This window comes from Coregonus lavaretus, assembly GCF_964263955.1.
Source record: "Coregonus lavaretus genome assembly, contig: HAP1_SCAFFOLD_443, whole genome shotgun sequence".
Lineage (NCBI taxonomy): Eukaryota > Metazoa > Chordata > Actinopteri > Salmoniformes > Salmonidae > Coregonus > Coregonus lavaretus.
The window spans coordinates 211507-227224 of NW_028165336.1; the positions used below are offsets into that span (position 1 = coordinate 211507).

Below are 15718 nucleotides of genomic sequence, written 5' to 3' on the forward strand. Positions count from 1 at the left end.
ATGTTTTCTTTTCGATGATAGATCAACCTTCTTGCCGATAAGGCCAAGTTTTGTCTTGAGGACAGAAGGTACCATCTTCGTAAATGTTCACAAAGGTGGAAAAACTGTTGCACTTGTTTCATCATATCAAGCACCTTAAACCAATCTCGCCACTTGAAGCTAAAGACAGGCACAAAATAGTTTACCTCTGTGCAAGCGTTTGAAAATACATACGAACTAACAGATTGGGTGGCATTTGCGCTATTGACTATAGAACAACCTAAAATTGCCACTTTGGAGTCTGGACTCTACGCTACTGAAGAGATTCGTATGACTTTCAAATCATCTGGCCCACAGACTTCCTCTTCCAATGCGTACCCAGGCAGGGATGTTCCATTCAGGGCCTTTTAGATCTGACATAGAGCAAGTCTTATCTTAAGCCATTCCCTCATGAGAAACGCAGGAGAAAAACTCCCGGTTTTTGGCTGAAAAAGGTTGTTGAGACAGCTGTGTGTGAAAATCTTCACTGTTGAATCGTCCGGTTGGCCTCCACTCATATCAATCCCACCATTAAAACAATCAGGTGCATCACACCAATGTAGTGTTTTTTTGCAAACAGCAACGGTGTAATGCCCCTTTCGTCTCAAACCCGGGTCTCCCTGCCCGTAGGCAAACAAATATATTGTAGTGAATTCAGGGGGTAGCCCCAAACAGGTTTTGAACCTGGGTCCATCAACTGTCAAGCCAACACCTTAAGCGCTAACCCAAGAGGTCCGAACCGCTCGATGATGTCGCTAGGTGTTGGATTAAGGTCGCTACATTACCCCCTTCCTTGGGGAGAGCATGCCCCCACACTTCTTTATAGCAAGTCTCTCACGTGTACATGCCTCTTTGATGGCCTCACAGGCACTATCCCACTTCTGACACCAATGTAACGAATTAAGGGATAGCTCCAACCGGGACTCAAACCCAGGTCCAGCGACTATCAAGCCAACAGCTTATCCATTACACCAAGAGATCAGAAGGTGGTAATTGGTAGGTGTTGGGTTCAGCTTGCTACAGTATATACTTATATAGGGCAATGTGTGATCTGGGAGCGGCAGCACTACCACTAGCGCTCCTGACACAGCCAAACACAATCTTTACCTTCTGAACCTTAAAAACTGACCTAAAGTCAGATACATTGAGACAAACCACCATGTGAGCAGCAAGTGCAGGGTTAATGGAGTGAAGTGGGGGATGGGTAGGACCACCAGTATCAACTATATGTCTATGAATGCATTACTATTAATGCAGTACTAAAACGGATGGATGCTCTTCATCAACACCATCTCACCTGTGAAACTAGATATCAGCAATCAATCAACAAGACTAATGAAATGGAGCAAATGAAGACATTAGAACTGCTAAAGGTCAGATATTATATTCTGACACCAATTTCCTACTGGTAGATTTTGTACATGATCTGTCAATCCTGAGAGCAACGCTCTCTCTCCTCCTCTTCCCCCATCTCTCTTTGCTGGGGTGAAGTTTCCCCTAGATACAGATCTAGGATCAGCTTCCCCTCCCCCAAACCTAACAAGGATCATTAGTGGGAGGAATTTAAACCTGATCCAAAGCCAGTGTCTATTTGGGAAACTTGTCCCCTCCCCAACAACTCTACATGTGGATGCGGCTTCCTCCATCTCACCATGTTCACAAAGAAAACGGCAGTGTATTTCAGCTGTAAGTATTTTGAAGTTACTAGCTATATTATTTTAATTGAATCGACCTAGCTTCATTATTATTCAACAATAACTGGGCCAATGTAGCCGTAGCAGCAGTGGTGGTTCTAGAACATTCCCAGTGGGAGGGGCCAGGCTGGGGCCAGTTGTACTGTTAGAGGGGCCAGTTACATCACACATTATTGTTGTCATGTCGTTTTCGTCACTGCATTGCAGGCATCAATAGACAAATGACCATGTTTATAATCATTCAACTATTTATTATTTGCATTTACATTTTGTCATTTGCATTACATATTCACTATCAGTTACATCAACTGTATTCTACGGTTTTTGTGGTTTCTTACAAAAAGATTCGCAAATTCATCTGGATTTAAGGCCTTTGCCTTCCTTGACTCAAACCTTAATACACCTAAATTGCTTAATCTCTCATCTGACATTGTGGACCTGAGATACGTTTTCACCAGCTTTAGAGCAGAAAAACTCTGTTCATAAGAAGCGGTACTAACAGTGATTGAAACAGATATTCTGCACAGTTTAAAGAGCTGAAAGAAAACTTCTTTATAAGGCTGAATGAATAATGCTATCTCTACTACACTGGGGGGTCTCTGCATGCCACTCTGGATTTTCCTTTGTCAAATTCTTCTGAACTGATGTAGTTTCATGCCCCAAGTCCTCAATATTTGATTCATACATTCTAGCAAATGGAAACAGGGACTTCTCTTTCCTTCAGGTCATTGTTACTCAGATCCAGCTCTCTCAGGTGTGAGGGGTTTGACTTCAGAGCTGAGACCAGAGAATCACAGCCTTCCTTTGTGACTAGACAGCCTGACAGCCTGCAAAGAGTCAAATCATATTAAAATCACACTGCTATTCTTTGGTGGTGAAAATAGTGGCAGTATATATTTTCTACATATTCAGATATATCAGTGTCCTGAAACCTGCCATATCTATTCATAAATGAATGTATCATTATTAGAAATGACAAATTATCAACGTTTTGCTTGTAGAGAGACAAATATAAAAGTACAAATACAGTGGTGTGAAAAAGTGTTTGCCCCCTTCCTGATTTGTTATTTGTTTGCATGTTTGTCACACTTAAATGTTTCAGATCATCAAACAAATTTAAATATTAGTCAAAGATAAAATGCAGTTTTGAAATGAAGGTTGTTATTATTAAGGGAAAACAAAATCCAAACCTACATGGCCCTGTGTGAAAAAGTGATTGCACCCCAATGTTATAACACAACTCAACTGTGGTTTATCACACCTGAGTTCAATTCCTCTAGCCACACCCAGGCCTGATTACTGCCACACCTGTTCTCAATCAAGGAATCACTTAAATAGGACCTGCCTTACAAAGTTAAGTAGACCAAAAGATCCTCAAAAGCTAGACATCATGCCGAGATCCAAAGAAATTCAGGAACAAATGAGAAAGAAATTAATTGAGATCCATCAGTCTGGAAAAGGTTATAAAGCCATTTCTAAAGCTTTGGGACTCCAGCGAACCACAGTGAGAGCCATTATCCACAAATGGCGAAAACATGGAACAGTGGTGAACCTTCCCAGGAGTGACCGGCCGACCAAAATGACCCCAAGAGCGTAGCGACGACTCATCCAAGAGGTCACAAAAGACCCCACAACAACATCCAAAGAGCTGCAGGCCTCACTTACTCAGTTAAAGTCACTGTTCATGACTCCACCATAAGAAAGAGACTGGGCAGAAATGGCCTGCATGGCAGAGTTCCAACACGAAAACCACTGCTGAGCAAGAAAACCATTAAGGCTCGTCTCGTTTTTGCCAGAAAACATATTGATGATCCCCAAGACCTTTGGGAAAATACTCTGTGGACTGACGAGACAAAAGTTGAACTTTTTGGAAGGTGTGTGTCCCATTACATCTGCCGTAAAAGTAACATCGCATTTCAGAAAAAGAACATCATACCAACAGTAAAATATGGTGGTGGTAGTGTGATGGTCTGGGCCTGTTTTGCTGCTTCAGGACCTGGAAGACTTGCTGTGATAAATGGAACCATGAATTCTGCTGTCTACCAAAAAATCCTGAAGGAGAATGTCCGGCCATCTGTTCGAGACCTCAAGCTGAAGCGAACTTGGATTCTGCAGCAGGACAATGATCCAAAACACACCAGCAAGTTCACCTCTGAATGGCTGAAGAAAAACAAAATGAAGACTTTGGAGTGGCCTAGTCAAAGTCCTGACCTGAATCCTATTGAGATGCTGTGGCATGACCTTAAAAAGGCAGTTCATGCTCGAAAACCCTCCAATGTGGCTGAATAACAACAATTCTGCAAAGATGAGTGGGCCAAAATTCCTCCACAGCGCTGTAAAAACATCATGGGAATTCAAATGTTTGATTGCAGTTGTTGCTGCTAAGGGTGGCCCAACCAGTTATTAGGTTGTTGGGGGCAATCACTTTTTCACACAGGGCCATGTGGGTTTGGATTTTGTTTTCCCTTAATAATAACAACCTTCATTTCAAGACTGCATTTGTGTTTACTTGTGTTATCTTTGACTAATTTTAAATTTGTTTGATGATCTGAAACATTTAAGTGTGACAAACATGCAAACAAATAAGAAATCAGAAAGGGGGCGAACACTTTTTCACACCACTGTAAAACTGTAAGCTTCACTGTCCAAACACATATGGTGTGGACTATGTGTGCCTGGTAAACACATGTGGATCTGGTGAACAGTTATCACTTGTTGACCAACTACAGGAATACTGACCTCAGAGTCTCCAGTTTACAGTGGTGATTCCCCAGGACAGCAGAGAGCAGCTTCACTCCTGAATCCTTCAGGTCATTGTTACTCAGATCCAGCTCTCTCAGGTGTGAGGGGTTTGACTTCAGAGCTGAGACCAGAGAATCACAGCCTTCCTCTGTGACTAGACAGCCTGACAGCCTGCAAAGAGTCAAATCATATTAAAATCACACTGCTATTCTTTGGTGGTGAAAATAGTGGCAGTATATATTTTCTACATATTCAGATATATCAGTGTCCTGAAACCTGCCATATCTATTCATAAATTAATGTATCATTATTAGAAATGACAAATTATCAAAGTATTGCTTAAAGAGAGAAAAATATAAAGTACAAATATTTGAGTAGACTGACCAGAGCAGTTTAAAAAGCAGTATCAGGCAAAATACAGACAGTGAGGTATCAGATTTAGATTGTATTGAGTATACAGTCCACACCATATCTATTTTGACAGTGAAGATAACATTTTAAATGTGGCTCTATACTCCAGCATTTTGGATTTCAGATCAAATGTTTCATATGAGGTGACACTATATAATGTCACCTTTTATTTGAGGGTATTTTCATACATATCTGTTTCACCGTTTAGAAATGAAAGCACTTTATGTATATAGTCCCACCATTTGAAGAAGTCATAAGTATTCTAACTAATTCACTTATAGTGTATTAAAGTAGTCAAAAGTTGAGTATTTGGTCTCAAACTCATTGGTTGCATTTGCAGTTTGTTTTGGTTGTGTTTTGGGTTATGTTTTGTCCAATAGTAACTGAATGGTGGATGATGACTGGAGTAATTTTCTGTCTAAGTGAGTAGATAACATGTTTCTAAACACTACTAAATGAATCCTGATGATTCCATGATTAAGACAAATCATGAATGAATCATGAATAATAATGAGTGAGAGAGTTACAGAGGCTACAACAAAACATGCTAACCTCTCACCATTACCAATAACAGAGGGGGTATGATCCTTGTTCCTCTGTAACTTTCTCATTCATCATCATTCACGATTCATTCATGATTATTCATAATCATGTTAGCGTCCACATGAATGTAGAAGTGTTCAGAAACATATTCTATTCTTACTGACAATACAAGTGAAGTGACTCCAAAATGACAGGACATTATTCACCATTCAGTTTCTATTGGGGAAAACATAATCCAAAACACAACCGAAACAAACTGCAAATGCATTCAACAAGTTTGTAGAATCACAAGCTTGATGTAATCACTGTGGGTAAGGAATATTTGACCAAATACTAAACATTTGACTAAATTAATTTGTCCAAATAATTACGGCTTTTTCATTTGGGACAATTACACACATAAAGTGCTTTAATTTCTAAACGGTAAAACAGATATGAATTAATACCTTTAAATAAAAGGTGACATTCTGTACTGTTGCCTAATATGAAACATTCTATCTCAAATCCAAAATGCTGGAGCATAGCACCAAATGTAAAACTGTAAGCTTCACTGTCCAAACACATATGGTGTGGACTATGTGTGCCTGGTAAACACATGTGGATCTGGTGAACAGTTATCACTTGTTGACCAACTACAGGAATACTGACCTCAGAGTCTCCAGTTTACAGTGGGGATTCCCCAGGACAGCAGAGAGCAGCTTCACTCCTGAATCCTTCAGGTCATTGTTACTCAGATCCAGATCTCTCAGGTGTGAGGGGTTTGACTTCAGAGCTGAGACCAGAGAAGCACAGCCTTCCTCTGTGACTAGACAGCGTGACAGCCTGCAAAGAGTCAAATCATATTAAAATCACACTGATATTCTTTGGTGGTGAAAATAGCGGCAATATATTTTTTCAACATTTTCAGATATATCAGTGTCCTGAAACCTGCCATATCTATTCATAAATTAATGTATCATTATTAACAATAATAAATGATCTAAGTACTGCTTGTAGATAGAAAAATATAAAGTACAAATATTTGAGTAGACTGACCAGAGCAGTTTAAAAAGCAGTATCAGTCAAAAGACAGACAGTGAGGTATCAGATTTAGATTGTATTGAGTAGACAGTCCACACCATATCTATTTTTACAGTGAAGCTAACATTTTAAATGTGGCTCTATACTCCAGCATTTTGGATTTTAAAACAAATGTTTCACATGAGGTGACAGTATATAATGTCACCTTTTATTTGAGGGTATTTTTATACGTGTCTGTTTCACCATTTAGAAAAATAAATGCACTTTATGTATCTAGTCCCCCTATTTGAAGAAGTCATAAGTATTCTGACCAATTCACTTATTGTGTTTTAAAGTAGTCAAAGGTTTAGTATTTGGTCCCATATTCCTGCCGACAATAATGACAACAACGTGTATCCAGGTGAACAGTGAGTGCTTTATAAATCCATTTGATTGATTGTTAGGTTTAGGGTTTTTATGGCAAAAAACAGAATGGGTTTATGGCACTCTTGCTCCTCGTTGTGGCCGTATGTGGGTACTACATAGCTCACTCATGACACTTGCTACGCTCATAATCTGAGGTAGCAACTGCGTCAGATCTACAAATCCATTAGCTAGACCACCCGATTAGACAACAATCACCCCATTATATCCATTTGGTTTGCAACTCAGTGAACCTGCGCAGCATTCGCTCAATTTGATGCCTACGAACGAAGATTTCGATGCATATCAAATTATCCAGCAGTCATTTAGAAACAACAAGTCATCAAATAAATTGTTATTCTTAATTAACAAATGTCTTCTGGCTGTTTAAATCGGCCACATCTTGAAAAGAGGACAGGGACGTGTTTTTTTTAGATTGTACACTTTTTTCTTAAAACAAATATGGTTAACCATGACCAGAAAATGTTTAATGTTTGATGGCTATCCGCCAGCCATCGCCTCTTAAACTGTGTCTCACCTCACTATTGGTGACCACAACATGTACTCAGGTGAACAGTGTGCGCGCTCACCAAATAGCTGTAACATTGTTAACAATAAGTTACCTGAGGTAAACCTACAGGGTTAACGCTCACCAAGTAGCCGTAACCTTGTTAACAATAAGTTACCTGAGGTAAACCTACAGGGTTAACGCTCACCAAGTAGCCATAACCTTGTTAATAATAAGTTACCTGAGGTAAACCTACAGGGTTAGCGCTCACCAAGTAGCTGTAACCTTGTTAATAATAAGTTACCAGAGGTAAACCTACAGGGTTAACGCTCACCAAGTAGCCGTAACCTTGTTAATAATAAGTTACCTGAGGTAAACCTACAGGGTTAACGCTCATCAAGTAGCCGTAACCTTGTTAATAATAAGTTACCTGAGGTAAACCTACAGGGTTAACGCTCACCAAGTAGCCGTAACCTTGTTAATAATCAGTTACCTGAGGTAAACCTACAGGGTTAACGCTCACCAAGTAGCCGTAACCTTGTTAATAATAATTTACCTGAGGTAAACCTACAGGGTTAACGCAGGCAGGTCTCATTGATAACAATAGTGAAGCTGGCATTGTGACGCAGAACAATGGGCTGGGAATAGAACGTTCTGAAGGCGAGTCGGTGTCACGGAGCTTAATAGAACTAATAGGAGCTGGTAGGGTGAAAAAAGCCCAAACATAAGGCCTGTTGTTTCGTGATTACTTCATAACCAGGGACTGAAGGTAATATTATGAAACTGGGCTCCATGGCGGATGCAATGAGCTAATTTTATCAGAAATAAACGTTGTAAAAAATGTCACTTGAGGCGCCCCGAAAATAACATTCAAAAGTTCAGTCCTTGGACACATAAGGGTTAAACGGTAAAGTTACCGTCCATCTAGTGAAGAGAGGAGAACCGGACAGAGGGAGCGTAGGTAGCCAGCATCCGTCAACGAGAGAGGGAGAAGCCCTCCACGGTATTTAACATGTGGAAGAAACAACCAGGGAGCTCCATCGGTCCACAAGAAATGCAGGCAGCCGGTGATGATGTAGTGGTAGCTAGGATAACTAGGATGCTGCTGGTAGAGTAGCTAGCTTAGCTAGCTGTACCGACTAGCTTGGCTAGCTAGCAGGTCGTTCGTCTGTCCATCGAGGATGATGACGAATCCGGTGAACCACACAAGATGAAACAAGAATAGCGAGTGAAAAGGATCTGGCTACACTCATACTGTCACTGACCATTACGCAAAAAAGAAAATTGAACAATAAACTTCGGTGTCTCAACACTGTAACGAACTCCGTCGTTGTTCCCCAAGATCACCTCAGACCACTCTGCGCGTAACTGGACAATATGCTTGGCGCCAAACCGTACGTGGACGCGGACAGTTCTGTACGGGGACGCGGACAGTTCCAGAACGCGGACATGAGCAGAGCAACACAATAAACTAATCCAAGTCTTTAAAGTCAGTTACATTAGTAATATTCATTTTTTATTATGTAAAACAAAAATGATTCGTTTTTTAAAACAATATTTTGAGATCTGGGCCCATATCCAAAAAGCGTCTCAGAGTAGAAAATGTGTTGTATAAGTGCTGAGAATAAAGCCATTTTAGTCCTACTCTTATGGGTATAAATTAAAGCTATGCATGAAGCCTCTTTATTTATAAGTGTCCCACCTAGTTGGCAGATATTTAGGACACCTCATGAGCTGTACTAACCAGTTAAGAGGTACCAGCAGGTGTCTTGATAATAGAAACATGCAGTGAGTCAGTGGTTCCTGTGCAACATGTAATTGCTTTGGAGCAGTGGTGACCTGTCATTCAGGGCAGAGCCCCACCTGTTTAGCAGATGCTCTTACCCAGAGCTATTTACAGTAAGTGCATTCATCTTAAGATAGCTAGGTGAGACAACCAGATAATACAGTCAAATATACAGGATATGAACATTCAATTTCAGCTAAACAATGGATATATAGCGTGTTGCAATAAAAATAATAATAATTATCTACATCTAAAATCTATTAATTAAACATCTGAGAACAGTAATATTGAAGGTACCCATAAGCAACCATTTCTGATTATTGTGGAAATAGCATTTAGGAAATAAACTCTTAATAATTCTTAAACAAAATTGTCATCTCACCTCTTAGCTTTGGTGTCATGTTCCCCAGAGAGACTCATTTTAGACCACTGACCCCTAAACAGAGATCCAACATGTTGGTTGTAGTTAACACAGTAATTCTTGAATGTGAATTGTTATCGTTTATTAATTATCTCTTACAAAACATTTACTAACAGACATATTGAAACAGTCAGGCTATTTAATGCAATCAAATGAACATCTGGTTGTGACATCTCTTCTCCATGTTAACTGTCAATAATAATAATAAGTCACTGTTTGTTAAGGTAGTTATAGACAGTGCAGCAACACAAGGCCATGTCTCACACTTATTTGTATTCATTAAAAGTCAGCAAATTATTATCTTTAAATCTGTTATTTTCTAAACGTATCTGAGAATGTAGACAGAAGGGCTAAAACGGGCTTGATTGATCTGGGGGGGATCAGTGATCTATACAGAAAGGTTTTTTGCAACAATTAAGAGATTTTTTATTATTTAAAGTAGGCTAGGTTATAATGTATAACAGTATTTTTTTGTGTAAAGCAGATCAAGGTCTAAACCTCAGCCAGTGGTGACCCGTCATTCAGGGCAGGTGGCCTTTCCTGTTTGCATGTTATTTTGGCATTAATACGTGTCACATATCAGTTTGCAAAAAAATTAAAAAATAATATATATATAATTGAGTTAATAAAGCCGCAAAAAAACATGGTCTCTTTTTTGTTTTCTTGAGTAAGGCAGCTCCAAAATGCAGGTGTTTCAGCCTAGCTCAGTGCTTTCTGTGGTGGTGGGTCAAGCCAGAAGACAATACAGAGCATTGCTTCGTGATTGGCTCAGTGTTCTGTCACTCATGGGGACACTACGTCACCGCCAAGTCTAAGGGTAGAGCTAGAAAATTCAAGCCCATTGGGTGCTGCCACAGAGTTACATTAGAAGTGCCCATTCAAGAAGGTCATTGGCCACAGATAAAATGACGTCAAATCACATTATATCTACAGTAGCTTTGATTGGACTGATCATGTCAACATCATACTTTCAAAATCTTAGCCAGCAGTCATCATCACGAATCAAGTTGACAATCTACAGGCAAATCCTTTTTAATCCTTGTCATATGAAGAGAAATAATGAAGAGAAATGATAGGACAGCTGTTGGGACTCTGCGGTTGGGACTCTGCGGTTGGGACTCTGCTGTTGGGACTCTGCTGTCGGGACTCTGCTGTCGGGACTCTGCTGTCGGGACTCTGCTGTCGGGACTCTGCTGTCGGGACTCTGCTGTCGGGACTCTGCTGATGGGACTCTGCTGTTGGGACTCTGCTGTTGGGACTCTGCTGTTGGGACTCTGCTGTTGGGACTCTGCTGTTGGGACTCTGCTGTTGGGACTCTGCTGTTGGGACTCTGCTGTTGGGACTCTGTCTATAGGGTTAAACCTATTGCTGCGATGAGAATTGTAACCTGGCTCACACTGCCCCCTATAAAAGCAAGTACTGTGCTTCGACTACTCAGACCCCTCACACATCCGGGCCGTGCATTCTGATGGCCTACTTCTGACACCAATGTAGCAAACAGCAGGGCAGGGAAGCGAACCCAGGTTGCACGTGTAAAAGGCAAACAACCTACGCATCGCACCAATAGGGTTAACCCACATGGTGGGAATTGGAATGTGGCTCACACTGCCCCCTCCGACCAGGAAGTCGACTACTCACACGTCCGGGCCGTGCGTTCTGATGACCTCACAACCGCCATTCCACTTCTGACACCAATGTAATTCTCTGGCAACAGCTCTGGTGGACATTCCTGCAGTCAGCATGCCAATGGCACGCTCCCTCAAAACCTGAGACATCTGTGGCATTGTGTTGTGTGAGAAAACTGCACATTTTCGAATGGCCTTTTATTGTCCCCAGCACAAGGTGTACCTGTGTAATGATCATGCTGTTTAATCAGCTTCTTGATATTCCACCCCTGTCAGGTGGATGGATTATCTTGGCAACTGAGAAATGCTCACTAACAGGGATGTAAACAAATTTGTGCACAAAATCGGAGAGAAATATGTTTTTTGTTTTTTGTGCATATGGAACATTTCTGTAAAATTTTATTTCAGCTCATGAAACATGGGACCAACACTTTACATGTTGCTCCAGTATTAATCGGCCAATCCCTAGTGTCCACTGAATGTTGACTAGCAACAAGAAAGTGGTACCTAAAGGACACCCACCATGAGTGCCCATTGAAGTGGCTCCAGACGAGGACATCTGAAATAAAAACCCTCCAACGTAAAAAAAACAAGTGGAGCAAACCAAACCAAACCAGACCAAACCAGACCACACCAAACCAAACCAGACCAGATCAAACCAGACCAAACCAGACCAAACTAAACCAGACCACACCAGACCAATCCAGACCAAACCAGACCAAACCAGACCAAACCAGACCAAACCAGACCACACCAAACCAGAACAAACCAGACCAAACCAAACCAAACCAAACCAAACCAAACCAGACCAAACCCTGGGAGATACAAGACAGAAAGACTTTGTTCATCAACTTAAAGAATCAGAGCTACAAAGAGGTGCCAGTCTTCTAACATCTTTAAGGCCAACCAGAACACTGGACCAGCTGCTCTTCAATATCACATAACAGATGGAACCCTTCTGACTAAAGAGATGACAAGCCAGCACAGGCATAAGCATACTGTCTATTGAGGTGGCGCCAAGAGGTGCGGCCAACGTGCTAACGTCCAACCTCAAAATATAAATGGAAATACCAAAGCCTGTAACAACATGTAGTCGTGACTGATATCTTTCACCTCCCTGTTACTGTTTGTTAAGGTAGTTATAGACAGTGCAGCAACACAAGGCCACATTCCTCTCACCCCTTCCACTCTCTCAGGCTAATGTATATTTATTAAAAGTAGACTATTTCTTTCAATCTGTTATTTTCTAAACGTATCTGAGAATGTAGACTGAAGGGCTAAAATGGACATGATTGATCTGAGGGGGATCAGTGATCCGTACAGAAAGGTTTTTTGCAACAAGTAAGAGATTTTATATTATGTAAAGTAGGCTAGGTTTTACTGTATAATAGCAGTTTGTTAGTGATATGCAGATCAAGGTCTATACCTCGGCTATAGCCTACAATATCCTAGATGACCAGCCTAAACCTGTTCAGATCAGTTCACACAGGTTATCAGTAGCAGGATTGATCACCTACAAATCGGTTTCAAGTCTAAACAGCAGGCAGGGCGGTAAACCAGGTCGCTGGCGAAAAAGGCAAACACCCTACGCATCACATCAGTAGGGTTAACAGCAGTAGGGTTAACAGCAGTAGGGTTAACAGCAGTAGGGTTAACAGCAGTAGGGTTAACAGCAGTAGGGTTAACAGCAGTAAGGTTAACAGCAGTAGGGTTAACAGCAGTAGGGTTAACAGCAGTAGGGTTAACAGCAGTAAGGTTAACAGCAGTAGGGTTAACAGCAGTAGGGTTAACAGCAATAGGGTTAACAGCAGTAGGGTTAACAGCAATAGGGTTAACAGCAGTAGGGTTAACAGCAGTAGGGTTAACAGCAATAGGGTTAACAGCAGTAGGGTTAACAGCAGTAAGGTTAACAGCAGTAGGGTTAACAGCAATAGGGTTAACAGCAGTAGGGTTAACAGCAGTAGGGTTAACAGCAGTAGGGTTAACAGCAGTAGGGTTAACAGCAGTAAGGTTAACAGCAGTAGGGTTAACAGCAGTAGGGTTAACAGCAGTAGGGTTAACAGCAGTAGGGTTAACAGCAGTAGGGTTAACAGCAGTAGGGTTAACAGCAGTAGGGTTAACAGCAATAGGGTTAACAGCAGTAGGGTTAACAGCAGTAGGGTTAACAGCAGTAGGGTTAACAGCAGTAAGGTTAACAGCAGTAGGGTTAACAGCAGTAGGGTTAACAGCAGTAGGGTTAACAGCAATAGGGTTAACAGCAGTAGGGTTAACAGCAGTAGGGTTAACAGCAGTAGGGTTAACAGCAGTAGGGTTAACAGCAGTAGGGTTAACAGCAGTAGGGTTAACAGCAGTAAGGTTAACAGCAGTAGGGTTAACAGCAATAGGGTTAACAGCAGTAGGGTTAACAGCAGTAAGGTTAACAGCAGTAGGGTTAACAGCAGTAGGGTTAACAGCAGTAGGGTTAACCCTATTGCTACAATGGGAATTGTAACCTGACTCAAACTGTCCCCTACAAAAGTCCCGTGCTTCGACTACTCAGACCCCTCACACGTCCGGACCATAAATTCTGATGGCCTCACAGACACCATACTACTTCTGATACCAAGGTAGCAAACAGCGGGGCAGGGAAGCGAACCCAGGTTGCATGTGTAAAAGGCAAACATCCTACGCATCGCGCCGTTGGCGCCAATTGGGTTACTTGGTTGGAATTGTGACGTGGCTCATTTAGCGAGGATCACTACACTATAGTGGAACTATGATACAATTACAGTTATCATATGAAATGTTAAATGTAGAACTATAATATATACATATATTGAATTTGACTTGCCCACATTCAGTTAGCTCCATTTTGTATGATTAAACTGACACGTACCTGTCTCAGTAGAAGTCGACTGTTAGGTCTGAGTGTTTTACTTCCATTCACTGTACTAGAATTACACCAGACATTACATTTCTCTACCACTTTATAATAATCCCTGGAAAGATTCTCACCTTGTAGCCTGAATTCACAACCAGAACATGTCAAGTCATTGAGATATTTTCAGTTCTGCTGAGAGAGCACCTTCCTGATGACTAGCGCTCTGTATATTCTAATGGGTGAAGTCTGATCTGGAATGTGAAGCTAACTGAAATGTAGATAAGCTTTGAAAAACCAGTATATCTAGCTTGCATCATAGTACACCCCTCAGGCTACATACAAGTTTCAGCATGAGGCAGGCATCAACAGCCATTAGTTTACACCGCAGCCAACAGTTTTAAAATGTTGCAATGAACCGTTTTTTTTTTTGTCATTTAGCAGACACTCTTATCCAGAAGAACTTACAGTTAGTGAGTGCATACATTATTTTTCATACTGCCCCCCCGTGGGAAACGAACCCACAACCCGGGCATTGCAAACACCATTCTCTACCAACTGAGCTACATCCCTGCCAGCAATTCCCTCCCTTACCCTGGGCCAATTCTGCACCACCCCATGGGTCTCCCAGTCGCGGCCAGCTACGACAGAGCCTGGATTCGAACCAGGATCTCTAGTGGCACAGCTAGCACTGCGATGCAGTGCCTTAGACCACTGCGCCACTCGGGAGGCTAGTTTACTCCAAACGCTGTACAAGGTGACCTAAACAGTTTCCGTTGCCAAACATTTTGCTACGGTGGGTTTTGAGGAAGTGTAAGTTGTTGTTAGTCTTTCCAAAGTATTTATTTGTCTCTCTTTCACACAACATACCTTCCTGAGTGAAAAGCGTTAACAGTAGATTAGAAAGAGAAAAACGTTTGTTTGTTGCATGTTGTGTTTTAAGCCTGTTTTGAGAAGACAAGTCTATAGACCTATGATACAGTACACTCTTAGAAAAAAGAGTTCCAAAAGGGTCCTCTGGCTGTCCCCACAGGAGAACGCTTTTGGGTTCCAGGTAAAACCCTCTGTGGAAAGGATTCTACCTAGTACCAAAAAGGGTTCTACAAAGGGTTCTCCTATGGGGACAGCCAAATAACCCTTTTAGATTCTAGATAGTGTAGGAGCGATCACCCTGGGGCACTCAGATGGAAACAGAACTAATTCACCCCACGCATCTAATTTATATCCAAAACATGTTAAGGAGAGTAGGCCTATTATAACACTGTCCACAAAACATATCATCAACTACATGACTACACATAACAATATCATCAACTATATTAATACACATAACAATATCATCAACTATATGAATACACATAACAATATCATCAACTATATGAATACACATAACAATATCATCAACTATATGAATACACATAACAATATCATCAACTATATTAATATCATAACAATATCATCAACTACATTAATATCATAACAATCGTCGTCTTACCTTTTATATGTCTCTCAATAGAAGTAGAGTCTGGAATGATCATTCGGTGGTGGAAAGTTCCTTTAGTTTGTTCTGCTCATTTCCATATCAGGTTCTACCTGTTCTCTCTCCCACTCCCTGTCTCTTTATAGCTCTTACAATGTGCTTTGGCATACATTCTACAAGTGTCTGGAACTCCAAATGTAGTTCTGATTTA

General features: G+C 41.1%; 1 protein-coding gene across 3 annotated transcripts; it reads right to left on the reverse strand.

Moving 5' to 3' along the window:
* Positions 1-1945: 1945 nt before the first annotated feature.
* Positions 1946-15622, reverse strand: LOC311115951 (ribonuclease inhibitor-like). 3 transcript variants are annotated; one of them, XM_084191070.1, is made up of 5 exons: positions 15523-15622; positions 9507-9560; positions 6057-6230; positions 4452-4625; positions 1946-2539 (listed from the first exon to the last, which is right to left on the reverse strand). In XM_084191070.1, exons 2-5 carry the CDS (start codon positions 9542-9544, stop codon positions 2401-2403), a joined length of 525 nt encoding a protein of 174 aa, XP_084047196.1. In that variant the 5' UTR covers positions 9545-9560; positions 15523-15622; the 3' UTR covers positions 1946-2400. The 3 variants fall into 3 exon arrangements, with proteins under 3 accessions (XP_084047196.1, XP_084047195.1, XP_084047194.1); XM_084191069.1 differs by lacking the exon at positions 15523-15622 and adding an exon at positions 14165-14305; XM_084191068.1 differs by lacking the exon at positions 15523-15622 and adding an exon at positions 14046-14278.
* Positions 15623-15718: the final 96 nt, after the last annotated feature.

Bases quoted from the DNA above. Each gene is read 5' to 3' on its own strand.
- LOC311115951 (XM_084191070.1), bottom strand. From the start codon at position 9,544: ATGAGTCTCTCTGGGGAACATGACACCAAAGCTAAGAG. The intron at 4,626-6,056 runs GTCAGTATTCCT...GACTCTTTGCAG, and splicing joins TGTAAACTGGAGACTCTGAG to GCTGTCAGGCTGTCTAGTCA. The intron at 2,540-4,451 runs GTCAGTATTCCT...GACTCTTTGCAG, and splicing joins TGTAAACTGGAGACTCTGAG to GCTGTCAGGCTGTCTAGTCA.